This window comes from Copadichromis virginalis, linkage group LG16, assembly GCF_057382275.1.
Source record: "Copadichromis virginalis isolate Kocher_CV1m ecotype Utaka linkage group LG16, C_Virginalis_male_GT1.1, whole genome shotgun sequence".
Classification (NCBI taxonomy): Eukaryota; Metazoa; Chordata; class Actinopteri; order Cichliformes; family Cichlidae; genus Copadichromis; species Copadichromis virginalis.
The window spans coordinates 39,925,445-39,944,875 of NC_140633.1; the positions used below are offsets into that span (position 1 = coordinate 39,925,445).

General features: G+C 42.6%; 1 protein-coding gene across 1 annotated transcript in view; it reads left to right on the forward strand.

The window, feature by feature from the left end:
• The window catches only part of lrp1bb (low density lipoprotein receptor-related protein 1Bb), a 201,462-nt gene that overhangs the window by 100,092 nt on the left and 81,939 nt on the right, over nucleotides 1-19,431 (forward strand). Inside the window, exons 28-35 of the mRNA XM_085435115.1 lie at nucleotides 909-1,040; nucleotides 1,177-1,404; nucleotides 2,154-2,328; nucleotides 2,609-2,703; nucleotides 8,500-8,649; nucleotides 14,054-14,194; nucleotides 14,276-14,401; nucleotides 14,554-14,685. Of these exons, the coding sequence (XP_085291241.1) occupies nucleotides 909-1,040; nucleotides 1,177-1,404; nucleotides 2,154-2,328; nucleotides 2,609-2,703; nucleotides 8,500-8,649; nucleotides 14,054-14,194; nucleotides 14,276-14,401; nucleotides 14,554-14,685 (1,179 nt within the window). The remainder of the gene's footprint in view (nucleotides 1-908; nucleotides 1,041-1,176; nucleotides 1,405-2,153; nucleotides 2,329-2,608; nucleotides 2,704-8,499; nucleotides 8,650-14,053; nucleotides 14,195-14,275; nucleotides 14,402-14,553; nucleotides 14,686-19,431) is intronic.

Consider the following 19,431-nt stretch of genomic DNA (forward strand, 5'->3'; position numbering starts at 1 on the left):
AAAGCAACACTTTGGCTGCGATGTTGCTGCCCGTCGCTCCTCCACACGGCGATTCAGCCAAGTGCAGCACCGTTAGCGTGTTTCCTTGTTAGCATACTGAGTCGGCCGGGTGTTGTTTCCAGAATGCAAAGACAGAGATGCTTCTTTTCAGTCTAAATGAGCCGCATTTGTAATGCAACGAGGTTCTCCAGTGTGCTGCTGAAGGAGCTTGGGAAATAAGCTTTGAATGAGCTTGTTTGACACGAATCATCCAGAGTGGATAGAGAAATGCTTTTTTCTGATGCATGAAATATGACTGTAGCATGATGAGAAATTATTGAACTGTGGGTGATTTTCTTTAGTCTGACTGAGGTGATTTAGTGTGAAGAGAGTACAGTAAGAAATGGTGCAAACTCAGTCCTTTGTATTGCGCCTACAAGGGCACCGCTCAGTTTAGTTTGTGGTAGCAGAAGCACAAGTGATACTGTCACCTTTGATGCGAGAGGCAGAATATGAAAGACGATTTTATTTGTATAATTTCATGTATTTGTAAACCTCCAAACTCATCAAGATACGTCAGGATCAGCTGCAAAGCCAACGTTTTCTCCGTGTTTAAGAACAGACGTCCTAACATATTTGACTTTTTCAGCGTTTCTCTCGTGAGTGTGACCTTTGTTCAGAACTTGTGTCGGAGCTTTCATTTATTCTCTTCAGAAGTGCCCCACTTTCATGCTTTCTCATTTATTTTCTGCTTTAATGCCACACGAGTGCAAAATGATGCTTTCATTTCCTTACGTGCAGTCAGACGGACCTGTAAATGTCACCGAGGCTTTTTAGTCGAGTTCGCATCCAGTTATTATCCCGTCTGATCTCTTAACTCCTCATTTTACTTTGTGTTGTGTTTTCCTCCCTTCCCTCGCTCCCGTCAGTTCCTAACCCGTGTGAAAAGAACGATGGACGTGGTCCCTGTTCACATCTGTGTCTCATCAATTACAACCGCACAGCCTCCTGTACCTGTCCACACCTCATGAAGCTTTCCACCAACAAACAGTCCTGCTTTGGTGAGTGGGAACACCTTTTATATTTCCTCTTTCTTTAGATTACACCAACGTCCATATCGGTCATTATTATAACTCCTGTCTGTGAAAACAGAAGGTGCACTATGCCAAGTGATCGGTTGCTTAATTATCTCACCAGCGCTGAAAAGGTTCCTCCTGTATGTGCGGCGGTCCGAAATCCGTGGCGTGGACATCGACGACCCTTACATGAACGTCATGACGGCTCTGACGGTGCCAGATATCGATGACGTCACCGTGGTGGACTACGATTCCCAGGAGGAGAGGATCTACTGGGCCGACATCAAAACTCAAACGATCAAACGAGCGTTCATCAACGGCACCCAGCTCGAGACTGTCATCTCCTTAGGTGAGTCGATTCCAGACGTTAGTAAATGAAAAGATACCCTGAAGGTTTTTGTTTTGTTTACACGGCTCAATACATTTATCAGACAAGCTGTCCTAAAAACAAGGAAACACAAATATTTGAGAAATCTGTCAAAAACATGTTTATAAGGACAACGACGAGCTGACTTCAGTTTTCAGAGTCAAGATTCCCTTTAAATATTTTTCTGTTCAGGAATGCAAGTAAATAACTTAAATTTGGTTTCTTAATCAAAAATAATAAGTTTGAATAATGTTTATAAAACAGTAGAGCTCAAAATTCCTGGATATCGACAAAAATCTTCAGCTAAAGAGCTCATCAGTGGAGCGACTGTTACAGAAAACACGTATATACCAGTACACATGGGTGGGTATTACTATTCTCTTATTACATTATTATGCACATGTTTGTATATTCTTATGATCAATATATTAAATATGACATAAGGATAATTGTATGGAGATTGCAGGTGTACCAGCACAGTTGGGTGTGGATTCGTACACCATGTTCTTTTCTGAGCTAACGTGCACGTCTTTAGACTTTAGAGGTGTTCGTTATATTAAAGTTTGGTAACTGAGATTAATTATTATCACAGTGATTATGTGTTGCTGTTTCCATCTGTTCTGCATTATATAAGCATGTGTGTATGTTGTTATGTTGCTTCTTATGTATCTTGTTTTCATGTATTTCATTGAAGCACGAGCCTGACAGCTTTTTCACGCCCTTCCTGACAGATATAGTCAACTGCCGCGGTCTGGCTTTAGACTGGCTTTCCAAGAACTTATACTGGCTGAGCTCTGAAAATGACGAGTCCCAAATCAATGTGGCTCGCTTTGATGGGTCCCTAAAGACGTCCATCATCCACGGCATTGATAAGCCAAGGTGCCTTGTAGTGCACCCTGCCAAGGGGTAAGTAGATTAGAGCAGCCTGTGCACTTTATGAGTACTTCACCTTCAGTGTGTGAGGAAGCCTCACCTGGAAAAACGAGGGATCACAGCCTGTTGTATAGAAACTGTTCTACATGCTTCGGGTGTTTTCACAAGGCTGTCAGAGCAAATGTTTTGGCCCACATTCAAGTTACAGTTTAGAAAACAACAGTCATTGATTGCGCTGTATAACTTTGATGTTATACTTTGATATTTTGCCTTTTTGAATTACTGCATATTCGTTTCACATCTTCTCATGCAGGAAAATGTACTGGACAGACGGCAACACCATTAACATGGCCAGCATGGATGGGAGCAACAGCAAGGTGCTCCACCAGAATCAGAGGGACCCTGTAGGTCAGTCAGAGAGCTTTGGATGGCATGCTGTCAAGCTGTACCTGATCTTTGATTCAATTCAATTCACCTTTATTTGTATAGCTCCAAATGACAACAGCGGTTCGCTCAAGATGCTGCATGTTGTAAAGATCCTGCAATAATACAAGAAAACAGGGAAACAATCAAACGACCCCGTGTGAGACAGCGGGGAGGAAAAACTCCCTTTTAACAGGAAGAAACCTCTGACAGAACCAGGCTCAGGGAGGGGCGGGGCCATCTGCTGTGATTGGTTGAAGTGAGGGGATGAAGACGTGCTGTGGAAGAGAGCCAGAGATTAATAATGAAATGCAGAGTGTGCATAAACACATAGTGAGTGAAGCAGAAACAGTCTGTGGTCTAAAGATATTTAACCAGATTATTAACTGAAGTGATTTATAGCAGATGTGCTTAGTCTAATATATTTAATCGTGGCTCAAATGTCTGAAAAATGTCTGATATCCTACTTCAAACATTATAGATCCACCAAGAAAATAACATCTGAGTGTGTCTGCAGTTTAATTCAAATAGACGTCCTGGAGTTTACGTCATTCCAGATGTGTTCAAAGTGATTTGTACTATGTCAAAGGCACAATGATCTCACTATAATACATCTGCACTCACTTATCCTGTGTTTGCATGTGCTGACTTTTACTGACAGATTTAGATGTAATAGTTGTACCTGTTGGCATTTACACAAACTCGTCGAGTTATCTGATTGGGCAAAATCATCAAATATTACCAAAAGCAGTTTTGGGTGAAGGTCTTAAAGTGTAAAGTAAAATAGGCGGCACGGTGGTTAGCACTGTTGCCGCACAGCAAGAAGGTCCTGAGTTCGATTTCTGTGTGGAGTTTGCATGTTCTCCCCGTGTTTGCGTGGGTTCCCTCCGGGTACTCCGGCCTCCTCCCACCATCTAAAGACATGCAGTTTGTGGGGACAGGTGAATTGGATAGTCCAAATTGCCCACAGGTGTGAATGTGAGTGCGACTGGTTGTCTGTCCCTGTGTGTTGGCCCTGTGACCCCGCCTCTCGCCCTGTGACATCTGGGATAGGCTCCAGCGACCCTGAAAAGGACAAGCGGAAGGTCTTAAAGTGTCTGATAAAAATCAGCTCATGTTTATTCAACCGAAGCAAACATGTATACATCAACACATTCAACATGTAAATCAATCGGTTTTATGCTGTTGAGGGTAGTTCAGTGATATCTGCTGAGACAGCAGTTATTTGGCAGGTCTCTGTTCTGGTTCATTGGTCGGGCACCACTGTCACCTTTGAACATCTGTACAGCAGTTCACCTTTCTGGCTCCAGTCATCATGTTGTTGCCGCTGTCGGATTCCTTCTCGAGTGTAGATATGGAGATACTGTTGTTTATGTCGTTTTTAGTGATGTGTGAGGGAGAGGCAAAGAATATTTGTCCTGGACAAATAGAGTTGTGTTGTACAGTGCAGCGGGTTTTCCTGCAGATAAAACTCAGATGTGAAGAGAATAAGCTTATTGCCATTAATTCAAATATGATTTCATTACATTCATTAGATTCCCTTTAAATGACTGTGAGATGTGAAACATGCCCGACATCCAAGAAACCTTCAAATATCCTGTAACCAAAGACATTTAGGGCGGAGGCGTGGCACCAAACTCGAGAGTGTGGGAAATAATCTTGTGAAAAGACTGTTGTTGCTTAAAAACATGATTTTTTAAATAAGAATTAGTGAGATTTTTGCTGAATAAAAGAGAAGCAGGGTGAAGTATACCACTGTTACTGTAAATGTAGGCAGTGTTTCAAAAAGATCTTCTCTAAATGTAACAAATTTACACGATGTAGCAATAATGATAATAATACAGTAAAAAGGAACAATTCAGATACTTGAAAGTAAAACTTAGAAAACTAAAAAGATTAAATTTTATTCAAAGACTAATAATTATATTACCAACACTTTTTAAGAGTTTAAGATGTTTTTTTCAGTAATTAGCAGGATTTCTAGAACTCTTCAGCCTGATGTTGTGGAGCCGCTGGCTCATGCACAGCTGCTGTCCTCGGCTATAACTGCTTCCTTTTCTTTAGTTGATCAGTAGAAAAATGTACCTGTCGGTTTTTCAGAAGGAACATGACATCATCCAAAGGTGCACACGTGGACCTTGTCGCTCTGCTGTGATGTATTTTTACACAACACAGGTTTTCAGAAATGACACCAGTATCATTAACTGGATGGTTAGTTAGTGCTTCCTGCGTAATGTTCATGAGATTCATATTTCTGTTATTACTCGCTGTGACTGCGTTGTGTTTGTCTGCCTGCATGCGTGTGCAACATCACGGCACAAACATCCACCGTGCTGTGAGCTGCCACAAACACAGTTTAGCATTATTTGGAGGGAACATGTGTTCTGTATCTTTATATCTGCCTGCATGTTTTGTTAATCAGGATGGTGAGCTTGTTGTAGCTGAATGAACTAGTTTTGAAGAAGTGCTGAGGAAACATGGGGGGGGGTCCGGGATTCACTGTCACTGTGAATGTATTTCTAGGTCCACATGTGAAGTATGTTTAGCTGATGTATGAATTAGAGATGTACCGATCCGATATTACGTAGCGGTATCGGTCCGATATTGACCTAAATTACTGGATCGGATATCGGAGAGAAATAAAAAAATGTAATCCGATCCATTAAATATAAAAAAAGCACCTCACAAAACTTGCGACACGGCGTAACTCGGCTCATAACCTCAGCATGTCGGAGCGGTGTGGTCAGGTGATAGAGTGGCTGTGTGTTTTTGAAGCCTGCTACCAAACCAGCATTTCATCTCTGAGGAAGTGATCCCAGAGAGAAGTAAAGCAAGTGTGTAAGTTCATCTCTGAATGTTTGTAAAGCATTCCAGTGTTAAGCTTAACAACCAATACCTGGAGCGACTGCCTCTTCTTGCTGCTACTTCAATCTGAAACTGCTTAATGATCAGCTGATCGGCTTTTCTGTCTTCTTTGCTTTTGGCCCACTTTGCACCAGAAAGAGGAAACCAGCGGCTGAACAACAGCAGCACGTTTAAGCTTGATCAGCTGTTGTTAGAATGTATTTAATGTTACTTTCTACTCGAGGATCTTTTTCTACAGCTGACGGCTGTAACTGTGCAGGGGCGGATCTAGCAAAGTTTAGCCAGGGGGGCCGATAGGGCATGAACAGGGAAAAGGGGGCACAAAGACATACTTTTCTTTCTTATTCTCATTTAAAATGTCGAGCTTTTAATAAATAATTATCTGAATCTGACACCCAAAGTCCATTACTGCATATAGTAACTGTTAAGTCTAATATACCCTAGTAAGCTATAGTACTTTTTCCTTTGGGAAGGTACCATCTGTGCAGTCTGCAGTTCTGTTGAAGGAAGATGTTGAATCTATTTAATTATTTTTAAAAAAATAATTTATTTCTGTGCATTTTTTTTCCACACTGCATCAAATTAAATGGTGAATGGCCTGTATTTGTATAGCGCTTTACTCAGTCCCTAAGGACCCCAAAGCGCTTTACACTACATCCACCCATTCACACACACATTCACACACTGGTGATGGCAGCTACATTGTAGCCACAGCTGCCCTGGGGCGCACTGACGGAGGCGAGGCTGCCGGACACTGGCGCCATCGGGCCCTCTGACCACCACCAGTAGGCAAACATGGGGTTAGTATCTTGCCCAAGGATATTTGGCATGCAGCTAGGAGGCAGCCTGGGATCGAACCACTGACCTTCTGATTAGTGGCTGACCTGCTCTGCCACCTGTAGCTCAGGTGGCAGAGCAGTTGATTACAAAGTTGATTACGTCGATTAAGCATCATGAGGTGGGGGGTGTGGTTCCCTATTTTTTTTTTTTTTTGCTGGGAGTTTGCAGCCCTATTAGTCAGGTTGCTAAATATTTCTGCTAAGTACTCTTTAAAACACCAGAATAGGGAGGATGGTGCAGGTTTAAGTTTATTAGATTGATCAGTTTTGCTGAACTATGAAATATTTTGGGTGGAGTGTGTTTTTTACATACAGGTATAACAGAATAGCTTTAGTGTTGTTGTTTATTTAAACTTGAGTATAAACTTATACAAAATGCAGCAAGATATTAAAAAAACAGTTTTATTGATTAAAAAACATATCGGTATCGGCACATATCCAAATTTATGATATCGGTATCGGACATAAAAAAGTGGTATCGTGCCATCTCTAGTATGAATATGTAATGTTTCCTGTGCTGGCGTCAGGTGATGCTGACTCATCCCTGACAATAAGCTTTAGCTCGATTTAGCAAAAACAATCGTCTGTTCTTCATCTCGACTCGCTTTTGTTACACAGCTCAAGGTCAAACACCCAATTTGTCACACACAGCAGCGTCGTCTTCACAGGGTTTTTCATGCTCCTGGGCCTGTCAGCAATACAGATAGGATGCTGCACAATATTTCACTGGCTTCATTTATGATTATGGGGCAGACCTGGGGACAAGAGTAAATTAATGATGCATTGTGACTGTGAATCTGCCAGACATAAATCCAACACATGGTGGGAGACATTGAGTTGTCCAGAGGTACACAACTGAAATTGCTTTTAGCTCCCACCATTAACAGTGATATTCCCGCCATTACATCAGGCAGGAAATGGATTCAAAAGCAGTCTGCTTCCTGTTTGTTCATTTTTCAAGCCAGCTGGAGTCCTGTTAAACAAATCCCCCACAAACAAGCAGCAGTAAACACGTGAGCATTTCTATTAGCACGCACTGCAGGAAAAGCATTTACGCAGCATCACAGAGGTACGTTTCAAAACTGCATCACCTTAACCTCCGTGTAGTGCACTTGTTCTCAGAAATACCCAGTGAGAGGACTCGATACACGGTATTATTTTTGATATCGGGGGGGAAATAACCAAATAAGAAACTGTTAAATTAATTAATAACGATATTAATGATACAAACGGACAGAACTTATAATATTTGATGTGTGGCTCCAAGATTAACATTATCATTTTGCTATTAGGTAGCTGCTACCTGATAATCTAGCAGGTACCTGATAGCAGTGACGTGGCTAACGTTAACGTGGATCCCAGTACAAAAAGTAACTGTCTGGATTTAAACTGCTAAAAATAACCTATAATATGTGAAACACGTCTTAAGTGTCGGTCATGAATGATATCAAGTCATCTTGAGCCACAAAAACATTCCTGTCACAAGGTCGAAGCTGCAGTCGGTGATTTTTATCTTTTATTTATCCAGTTAAAAAATCTGGTTGACATTAAAATTGTCTTTTTTAAGCTTTCTGGCCAACAGGGCAGCAGAACGCACGACAAACATAACAAAAGTCCTGCAAACATATTCCAAGTGTCCAGACTGGTTATAATGTAGCTACAGTAACACAAGTTTTTACATTTTATACACATCGCATTTGTAAATCCTGTTCAACAAGGTCTGTTTATCAATATAAGTAAAGACATTACACATGGAAACAATCCGTTTTTGGCGCAACACCGGACAAGTTAATATTTATAAGTGTTTAATACTCAGTGTGTTTGAAACATAGACTTTACTGACCTCACAAACGTTTTCATAAAGTCGGTTCTGAGTTCAGCTGCTCGTGAGAGGAGCTGTGTGAAGATGGATTAATGTCCAAGTGTCCTTTTTTTACTGTAATACCTCAAATGACAACATAATTTTAATCTACACCCATCATTATTTTACATATTCAAATGTTACATTTTGTATTTTTGTCCCTAATGATGCTTTCTTTGCTGACTCGATATCCTCTCCTGACTCGCTGTGTCTCAGGCCTCTCGATAGACTACGCTGCCAACAAGCTGTACTGGATAAGCTCGACCAACGGGACCATCAACAGGTGCAATCTGGATGGCAGTGGGCTGGAGGTGCTCGAGACTGTAAAGAGGGAGTTAGCCAAAGGCACAGCTCTGGCCGTGATGGGTGAGTGGAGCTTGTCACAAGTGCATCAGATTGGTGCCGAGGATTACTCAGAGTGTGAAAGGATTACACGTTTAACCAGTTAAGTGGCTTTAAAATGAAGCTGTTTAGAGAGTGCATGCAAACAGCTGTGCCTCACTCTATGTGAAGAATTAGGAGCATTAGATAATTAAAACACAACAGAGCAATGATTGATGATTGATTTTCTCACCCTTTCCATAATGAGAAGGGTGGAGGATGTTCATTACGGAGTGATTCTTGGTATCAGCGCTCAATCCAGCGTGTCACACCATCTATCAGCGAGTAGGTTCGTTCTGAACGCCTGAAATCTGCGTCAGCATGTTGTAGATGAAAACCTGCCTGCAGAAAACATCTGTACGAATATACCGGATGCTTCTATGATGCTGGCAGCTACGAGGGGACGAGTTGGAAGTAGAACCAGTTTGCACGTACAGCGTGAGTGGGTTCCTGTCCAGTTCATTAGCTGATACAGATAAAGAACATTATTAGTTTCCACAACCCAGAAAATGTTGCTAACGTTATGCCCCTAATACCTATATAAACAAGCAAACACCTTGACGTAAGTGAATGCTTTTATAGGCGATGCCATGTGCGCGCCACACTCTGGACCAATCGGGAGCTACTGACACGTGTAATCTTGGATAACCTTGAGTTTTATCCAAAGAGACTGAAATGGTTTTTGTGAAACAATTTGTGTAAATGGGATTAGACCCACCCATCCATCCTTTTCAGGGTCGGGGGGCGGAGCCTATCCCAGGTGTTATAGGGCGAGAGGCAGGGTACACCCTGGGCAGCTCGCCAGTCTGTCGCAGGGCCAACACACAGAGACAGACAACCATTCGCACTCACATGTAAACCTGTGGGCATGTTAGAATCAGCAGTTAACCTGACCTGTCTAACTGCGTGTTTTTGGACTGTGGGAGGAAGTTGGAGGACCCGGGGAGAACCCACGCAAACACGGGGAGAACATGTAAAATCAGAAAGACACGGCCTGATGGTGGAGTTGAACTGAATTGAAATTCTGACTGCGAGGCAACAGTGCTAACCACCGTGGGATACTTACGGGCATAGCGCACTGAGCACGCCCCATCTCGTCTGATCGTGGAAGCAGGGCTGAGCTCGGGATTAGACCCATGGTTATATATCTATTTAAACAGTCGTGATGCCACGAACTGTACAGCAATCTACTGTGGTGGAGTGATAAATAACACCGCTAAAGATCTCGGTGGCTGTGATGTGCAGCAAAGCTAATGGACATGACTCAGTGATCTTTGGATCTGTATCAAAAAGGATTTTTTATCAAACTGACTGGAAAAGAAAACAAGCGCCAGCAGAGACAACAAGTTTTAAAAATAATAGCTGCACGATGATCGTCGCGGTCATTGTTGCGTTGTTGCACGTTGTCGCAGTGTCTGTGCTGGACACACATATTACACACGCAGCATCTTTAATGCTAAAGCGTCCACTGCAGTGTCCACGGTTCAGACTTCAGTCCCATTTCATTCGTTTCACGTTTGTTTCATTGATGTGTTTATTTCACCTTTTATTCTTTGAAGCTGCAGAGCAGAATTTGAATTTTAAATTGTTTCACTTCCACACTGCTGCACCTTGACAATTGGGAAACCTCCCTGTGAGCTATGTGAATGCATTACACTTGCCAAGATTGGTAATGAGAAGAGAGCAAACAAAGGCTTATTGAAGAGAGACTTTTTTGGTTTTGTGTGTGGGGGTCTGAAGCAAACTGTGATTTGAAGGGAAAAAAAGAAAAAACAAACAAATAAACTAAAATATGAAATGGAAGAGTGTTGTCAGAGTGATTCAGCGTGTTCTTGAAGCATGTTATTAACCATGACAGGCCTTCGTTTTCTGTGCGGGGGTATCTGTCAGCATGTGCAGAGAGCATTAATTACTGTTGCAGGATAACACAGCAGTGGCAGGATGGAGTCCCACTGTTTTGTACACTATTAGCTTTCTGCAAGTGTAAGCCACAATTTTTAGGTTCATTTTTATAGTGAATACTTTGGCTGTGCAGGAACGGACACTGGAGACTTCATCATTGCATTTCACAAATGGGATGTAGAATGTGAGGTGACACAGACTAATAGCTGCGCTCCAGTGCAGCAGCAGCTACAGCAAAACAGTGAAATGATGTCTGCAAGTCTCCATCAATCACAATTATCCACATTTTGTTATCTTGAAGAAGCTGATTGGTCGACCGAACCGTACTTTGCTGCTTTACCATTACGTTTGGTAAAACAGAGGAATTGTACTGGTTAAACACCAGTTAAACACCAGTAATAGAGATTTATGATTGGACGATGTTTCACTTTTTTAACATCATTTGATACATGATCTATCAAACACGTCCTTTACTGTTTACCTGATTTTGGGATTTCAATCAAGCAATCAATATGTCAGTCATGTGGGGGGGGGTCACATGAACTTTTTAGCAACTACAGGATTTGTTATATTTCATGACCCATTTTCAGAGGCTTAAACTGCCCCAGCATGTTTGACAGGTAGTGTGGTCTGCCTCTGATCACGAGCTGTGTCTAACCTTATGCATCAGTCTTGGCTTCATCTTGTTTCAGGACTGCGCAGGCCTCTCGAGATGCTTTAGGAAAACTCTAATCTGACCTTCTTGTTCTTATCGGCGCCGTGTTGCTGGGCTGGGCTGTCACAATGTGACAGATTTGGCCTTTTTACATTTAAAATTACTGCAAAAAGCTCTGAGATACAAATGTAAAAACATGAATGAGCTGCGTCCGCTTCAGTTGTTCCGACGTACCAACAGAGCAGGAAACTCAAAGTGCTCGTGTCACGTGTCCAGTTTACTTTCAGGCTCTGATTAAAAATGAAAAAGTTAAAGCAAAATTTCTGCCTGTGTTGTTGTTGTGCAGAGACAAACCTACAAAATAGTGTGTTTGTGCAACACATTATGGACGCGCCGGGTTTTGTAGGGTTTATGTTACCGTGTTTCGTGATGCCAACATTCAGTCCTCCTTTGCTGTAGATCATTGAGCATGCATCTGTAAAAGTTACAGGGTCAGCTGAAAATGAGGCTGGTGGAAGAGAGCAGGACAGCAGCCAGACAGGTCATTTTCCACTCCTGAGCTTCTTTTGTTGTTGGCGAGTGCACAGCCTGTCAGCGATGCCCATTACAGAAAATGTCCCTTTGCAGCTTTAGTTTTGTCGGCATGGTGTGATTTGCAGTTAAGTGCATTTGGTGACCATTTGCTGTGTTTACCACAGAGTTCTGCTTTCCTTTGTCTTTGTAGTTCAGTAAAGAACAAAGAAGAAATATACTAATACATATGCCAGCATGACAGTAATATGGATTTGCAACTAAAAGCATGCATTGTCTGCGCTGGTGGGGATAAAGTACCTGTGAATTAAAGGCTTTTGTGTCCTTTGTGGTTAGTGGAGCAATCAGCATTAATGAGCATAAATCTGAGAAGCATTTCTTCTCGTCTCTGGTCGTTTACAAGCTTGATTGATCAGTTAGTCATATTTGAGTGGTTGAGGTTACTCCGAAGAACCATCGTGCGTGAGCGATGAAAGCTTGTTTACAAATGATGAATCTGTATCTCCGTCACAGTGGGAGGTAGATGCAGACGTACAACTAGGCAGACGAGCATGAAACGGGTTTAGCAGATTTGCACTGGTAATCGGGAACGCACTTCTGAGGGAGGAATCGTACGTTTCTCCATGATGGGGTGCTGGCTTTTCATTTTGCCTTCATGTCTTAGTGATTGCTCGCGCTGGCTGTGAAAAGGTATAATGAAGGCACCGTTAGTGACACAAGTTTGACCCACTCGGTCCTAAGGCTCTGTAATAATTGGATTGGCTTGAGGGAGAAGAGAGGGCTTATTTCGGAAGGTGTGAGTGATCCATCAGCCGTGAATTGCCGGGGATCAAACTAGCAGTTGAGGTGGAAATTGAATATGATGTGCCACAAGCGAGCAATCGCACCTAGCCAGTGATCCCAACGGCATTAAATTAACACTGGGTGCAAAGCTAATCTCGGCTAGCGTGCCCTCCGGGGTGTAATGTTTTGTAAACTGCACGAAGACTGTCATTCCCACTCATGGGAGTTTACCTGATTTGTGGAAGCGAGTTTTACATTTCTTTTAAGGATGGCATTCAGCCTAAAGCTATTAATGGAAGTGGGAATTGTTTCTGTGTGTGTGTGTGTGTGTGTGTGGGGGGGGGGGGGTGGGTGGGGGTGTGTGGTTGAATGCAGTGACACAAAACGTGCAAGAGAACTAAAGAACGCCGTGCCTTCCAGGAAGTGATGCTGGAAAATGTACAGGGCACATTTTCTAGATGGTACTTAACATATTGTCTTGGATGAGAATGCATCTGTCATTTAAGTTAGGTTGCTAATCTAATTTAAGAGGGTGTTAAATTGCACCAGGTTGTGTCCAGGAGCAGCGCTGCTCTGAATGGTTGCATTAGCACAAAGCAGGAAAAAGAAATCTGCTGGTAATTGACATTGCTCTAAAGAAGGAGGCATTTAATGAGCGCTCGCTGCTGCTGCTGCTGCTGCTGCTGCTGCTGCTGCTGCTGCTCAGCTCAGTAATTCCTCTGTTGGGGGTTTGTATGAAAATGCAAAGGTGATTCCTCCGGCCTCCGCTGCTCTAAGCTTTTACAACGTACAGTCTGTTATAGCCACGTTTGTGTGACCTAATTATGGGGTATGTTGTAGATACTCTGTTCATTTTTGTGGTTTTATCCTTTCTAGAATGAGGTCATCTTCACCTCCTCTGATGTTTATCCTGGAAGGAGAGGACTCACTTAACTCCTTTTTACTTGTCACCTCAGTGGGATTGTAAAATGAGAAGTTCCTGTCACGCTGTCGAGTAAATGGCAAAGCGCCTGGCGAGGACTGTGTGTCACTGATATCTGCTGAGGACAGAGGTGCTGGGCTTGGTGTGCAGCAGTCAGCAGCCCCGTTGGTCAAACAGCACATGCTGTATTTCTATCTGTTTATAGGAATGCGATGCCCGTTTCAGTCGGTAATGGAAACGTTTGTCTTTCAAGTTCAAGGAAAAGCTTCAGTGGAGCTAAAAACCTTCCTGCAGTTCAAGGCTGAAACTCATCAACAGCGATGGGGCCGAGCGAGACAGGAAACCCACTTTTTAATCTGAAATCAGCTCAGAGAAGGCCTCAATTATTAACAGGCCTTAATGAATAAGTGTGCCAGCTTTAGGAGATTAGAGTGCAGGCTGAAGCTCAGCATTTGCACTTTGAAGGATGGCATTCGCCTGCACTCTGCTTGTGTTTTCAAGAACTCATTTGTACCATGTTGTGAAAAAGAAAGGAAAACGCTCTTTGGCCTTGCTCTAAAAATGGAGTTAATTCAGATTTTCTTTGCTGGCTGCAGGTGGAAAACTCTGGTGGGCAGATGAGGAATCAGGACGGCTGGGAACGGTCACCAAGAGAGATGGGCGCAACCTTGTTGTTTTGAGAAATAAGACGGGTGGGGTGGTTCACATGAAGGTGTACGACAGGGACAGCCAGAAAGGTAAGCAGCCTCTCTCACGTGATTCACAGAGATGGACATGCCTGCTGATGGTGCGTTTGCTGGTTTTGTTTTAATAATCAGGAAGAAATCAGTGCCAAGTAAACAACGGAGGATGCTCGCAGCTGTGCTTCCCGACTTCAGAGAACACCCGCAGCTGCTCCTGCACCGTTGGCTACAACTTGCGTAGCGATCGCACATCTTGCGAGGGTACGATTCCCAGTTTCTTTGAGCCTTTCGTTACCCTCAGCGTGAGATTGTGGATAAATGAATAATCTCTACGTGCGTCAAAGGGCATTCGTGAGTTCTTGAGCTTTAATGCTTTTATCTGCGCTCTAATAGATCCCTCTGTGACTCTTTAGGTGTTGACTCATTTCTAATGTATTCCATCCATGAGGGAATCCGGGGAATTGCTCTTGACCCGAATGACAACAGCGAAGCCCTCATGCCCATCACAGGAACGCTTTTTGCTGTGGGAGTCGACTTTCACGCAGGTACGTGCAATCACATAAGAAGATAGTGGAGACCCGCTAAAGCGCGACGTTAGACGCTGAGAGCTTAAAGAATCTGACATTTTATTAAACCTACACACTTTATATTGCTCCTTGTTTTAAAGTCGTCCTTATCTGGAACTGCTGCAGCTGATCAGATCAGTACCAGTGTTACAATATTAAATACCCCTGATAAGTGAAGTGGATAGCATTATGCATGCCATTATAAGGCAGTGCTGGGGAGGCTCGAGTCCTGGCATTGATGTGGATACTTGGACTTGTACTACCTGACATACATGCAGACCCTGTGGTGCCTGGCACGCAAACCCAAATGTGTGCCCCAACAGGTCAGCATGAGAGGGACCTGCTCAGCAGTATGTTTGATACTCGAAGCAGCCGCAACCTGTGAAGGATTCTGGGAGTGTGAGATCTGTAACGGCAGAATGATGAAAAGATTCAGAATCAATAATAATAATAATAATTACTTATGTAAATATAAAGGTTTGTCTTTAAGTACTCAGTCAGAGGAATGCATTACTCCATCCCTGAACTGAGTCAAGTCTTAAAGCCCCAAAGCCTTAAGGACACAAAACCCCTGAAGACGTGCTGCTCCAGTGCTTTATAATGTCAAGTGGCGAGTGGCGTGCATTAGTCATAGCACCTGTACACAAATACTACACAGCTGCTGCCACACTCTCATATTCGCTTTATTTCCTCTTTCTTGAGTTATTAAAGAGAAGATAAAGATCTTTGTTGCTCTGGGCTTTGTGTATCTTTTAAATAATGGTCGAGCTTAACTTGTCCAGATGAATGAGCGCCTCATGAATAACATCCACCATTTTCCATGTAAACAATCCTAATCCAAAGAAATTCCCAAGATGCACCAAAACATGAAGGTAGCATCACGTTGCAAAGCACAAACCAGCAGCTTGTGCTGATATTTGTTTCCTCTCACATGATTTATTATTCTAATAAAAGCTAGAAACATACCAGAGACCGGAAACGTCTGTTCTCTGCGATACGTGTAGGGTGCTGTCGAAGCATGATAACAGGTCTGTGGGGAAACTGTATAAAGGAGATGACATGCACAACAAACCACAAGTACAAAAAAACACATACTGTATCCTGAAAATGTTGTTTGGCTAATTCCACATGCAGTCTGTGATTTCGCTCTCCTGTCACTGGCAGGGAAACAATTACCGAGTGAGTATTGTTTTATAGAATGGAAACATTTTTGATGCAGTGAACACCACACATGGAATTCTGCTCATTTCCTGCATTTTCATTGAAGTATTCCAACATTTGATAGCTTAGTTATTTTGTTTGTAGGTGAGGTTGGTCAGATAGGATGAATCCAACCCTTTGTCTCATTGTTCACTTTCTAAATCCTTGAATCTCCTCGATATTAGCCCCTCCCACCAAAGATGTAAGCAAGGAAACAAGGAAGCGATAGATGAGGGGTCGAGTTAAGGCATTGTGCAGCAGCAGACGTGCTTTTCTCTCAGCCTTGTTCCAAGCCGTGTCAATTAAATGTGATGTGAGTCTTGGTTTGTTACAGCCTGCTGCTCTGTTTGATGATCTTAGATGTCATACTCACATCACAAATGGTGGAGGGAAGGTGTTATCATAAAAAATGAAACAACTTATAAATACAAAGGAACACTTGATTCATTTCTTTAGTCCTGCTCCTGACATGATTGATATATTTCATCCGTCACGCGTAAAAACACTTCCACACCTGTGCATCCTCAGCTTCTCTCTCCATCGTCTCTCCCAGATAGACCGGAATTGGGACATTTTTCAAAATGTGTAAGATTGATTTCTGGGTGTCGTGGAGGAGGACAGATGACAGGGGAGGTGACGGGGAGGGAGAAAATAGAGCAATGGGAAACCCTTATTGACTTTTGGCAGTCTTTTCACTCTTAGTCTGATTCCACCACCACCTCCATTAAAGCCAAACTATCAAAAATCACAAAATTCGACTGTTCTTTGTAAACGAGCAGAGGACCACGTTCACTAATTAACTTTGCACGTCTTCAGGAGCCTGGGTAATATCCTCACAGGCTGCGATGTTGTACCTTTGCTCGAGTTTTTTAACCAGCTCCTTAACGCTCTGGTTTTCCATCATGTAAATGCAGCCATGCAGCGTTTCCTGGGATGTGGAGCTTGCATGCTCGTGGAGTCATCTGTTTACATCTAGGTCGCTCGTCACCAGCTGTTAGCTCCTTAGCAGCCTGGTTGTATTTGACGCTGTGTTTTTGCCTCGAGTGGTGAATCGTGTTTGTTGTTTGTACCTTCAGTGAGAACCGTTTTCTTTCTTCTATAAATGTCTACTTTAATGTTGGAGGCTGTTAAAATAACTCAATCTTTAGCTTCTAAATCATTATTCCAGCTGACACATCCCAGACAGCATCCTTATTGCGTGCTGGCAAAGATAAACTCATTCACTGCTAGAGCAAAGATATCATTATATGATGTAAATCATGAATCATGTGAAAATGGTGCAAACGAATTGTTTACAAATATTCAGAATTCCCAAAACATCAAACCTGGTGAAGAAACTGAAGTAAGTGATGCCATTAGATTTAAAGTCTTAAAGGGTTCATTAAATCCATTTATTTCTTATTAAGAAAAACTTCTAAGAAGCTTGAAAAGACGGTGACTGGACTCGTAAAAGTTTAACTTAGAGAACCTTCTTTTTGAACTCCATAGACAGTGTTTCACAGCCTTTTGGATCCACGGCACATATTTCACATTAGAAAAATCACATGGCACACCACCAAACAAAAATGTGACAAAAAGCATATTGATCATTTTCCCCAGCGCACCAGACATAGCAGACATGGCTCGGTTTGTCCCCACTATAGATTTTTTGCTTTCTTCTGACCACTACTCACGCTGGGCCTTCACCTGGGTCAGAGTTTTCACCAGGACCAGGTCGGACTGACTACTTTTTCTTTTCAGATATTTATCTAGTAGGGGTGCAACGATATTCATATCGATATTGAACCGTTCGATACAGTGCTTTCGGTTCGGTACGCATATGTATGGAACAATACAAAATTTTTAATCTATTTTATCAACTTTCCTTCTGACGATGCTGTCTGTGTTGAGCGCTCAGTGGATCTGCGCTCGACTACTCCGCCCAGGCTGCACTGTCGAGCGCAGATCCACTGAGCACAGCGCAAGCTAGCCAGACAGAAGCTAAGCTCGTTGCTACATGGCAAACTGAACCTCCCCCACCCTCATTCAGATCTGGCCTTTGGAACTATTTTGGTCTTCATGTGACGTATGACCCTGAAGGTAAGCGAGTCATGGACTAAAGTAAAACAGTATGTTGGATGTGCCACGCAATGCTCAATTACATGGTGGGAACTAGTGTGTTAGCGCAGTTAGCTCGTTAACATGTTGACGCTGTCCAGCTCCACGCACGGGGCGATCCGCGGTAGCTCGTTAACGGAGATTTGCCGTGTTGTGGCGTTAACGTCATTTCAGATTAACGCTGACAGCACTAGTGGGAACACAACGAATATGACTGCACATTTACGCCGACAGCATCCTAGTGCAAAGACAAGTGGAAGCAGACAAAAACAACAAGCAGCATGCTACAAACTTTACCCGAGTCATTTAGACAGCCGTTAGCACAGGATTCTCCTTATGGGGACCTGATATGTTTAATATGCTGCTGAGAATATAGCCCAGAAGAAGCGTATAGTAGAGCTTTTATTTTGAAAGAGCCATTTCTCTGTAATAAACTCTCTTTTCCAAAGATGAGGGATTCCTCCATCAGATAGATTATTTTTTTATTACTTTGTTGTTTCAGCAACATTAAATTTAAAAACTGTACTTTTGAGTTAAAATATATATTTATAATTTTAATAACTGACAAATGAAAAAAGCATGAACATTTTTTTTTGTATCGAAAAAAATATCGAACCGTGACACCAAAGTATCGAACCGTGAATTTTGTGTATCGTTGCACCCCTATTATCTATAGGGGCTATTAGCTATTATGGGCGTGTTGTCTTCTTCGTCTTCTGTTTACTGGCAGTTGGCAACCCATTTAATTAGAGCAGGTAGTTGTACTGCCCTCTAGTGGTAGAAAAATAATTGTTCTGCCCGTTATTCACGCTGATCGCTTAGAGTACTAATGAGTTGGAACCAGATAATCTCCCACAGCACACCTGATCATTTCTCACAGCACACCTGTGTTTGGGAAACTCTGCCTCAGACGGCTATGACCTGGACGACTGCAAACCTTCGCAGACTTAAGAAAAAGTCTGAGTGCGGGGAAAAAGCCAAGTCAGGTCCCTCATTATACAGTAGTTACAAGTCAGTGACTCATCCCTCGACTATCTTGAAAACCTAAAACCTCGTTCTGAATCCGAGAGACCTCAGGGGTCGTTGGAAATCTTGAAGTGTGACCACGGCTTTTGGAAAAGAGGAAATAACCTGAATATAAAATGAGATATTACTAAAGGACAGAACAAGATTGATGATGGTCCTCACCTTTATTATTTTGGACAGGTGAACACACAAATGTATTACTAAGCCCATCCAAGAACAGCAGTTGATAGCTCACACATAACATTTACATGTCATTATAGAGAATGGAGGTTGCTGGAGCAGAACAGATGAAATCCCTGCAGCTGTGTTATGTCATATATCATCTCTGTGTTAACAGAGTGTAAAGGCGGTGGGAATACGAACGTGCAATTAAACATATAACGCCAGCTACCCTCTTAACAA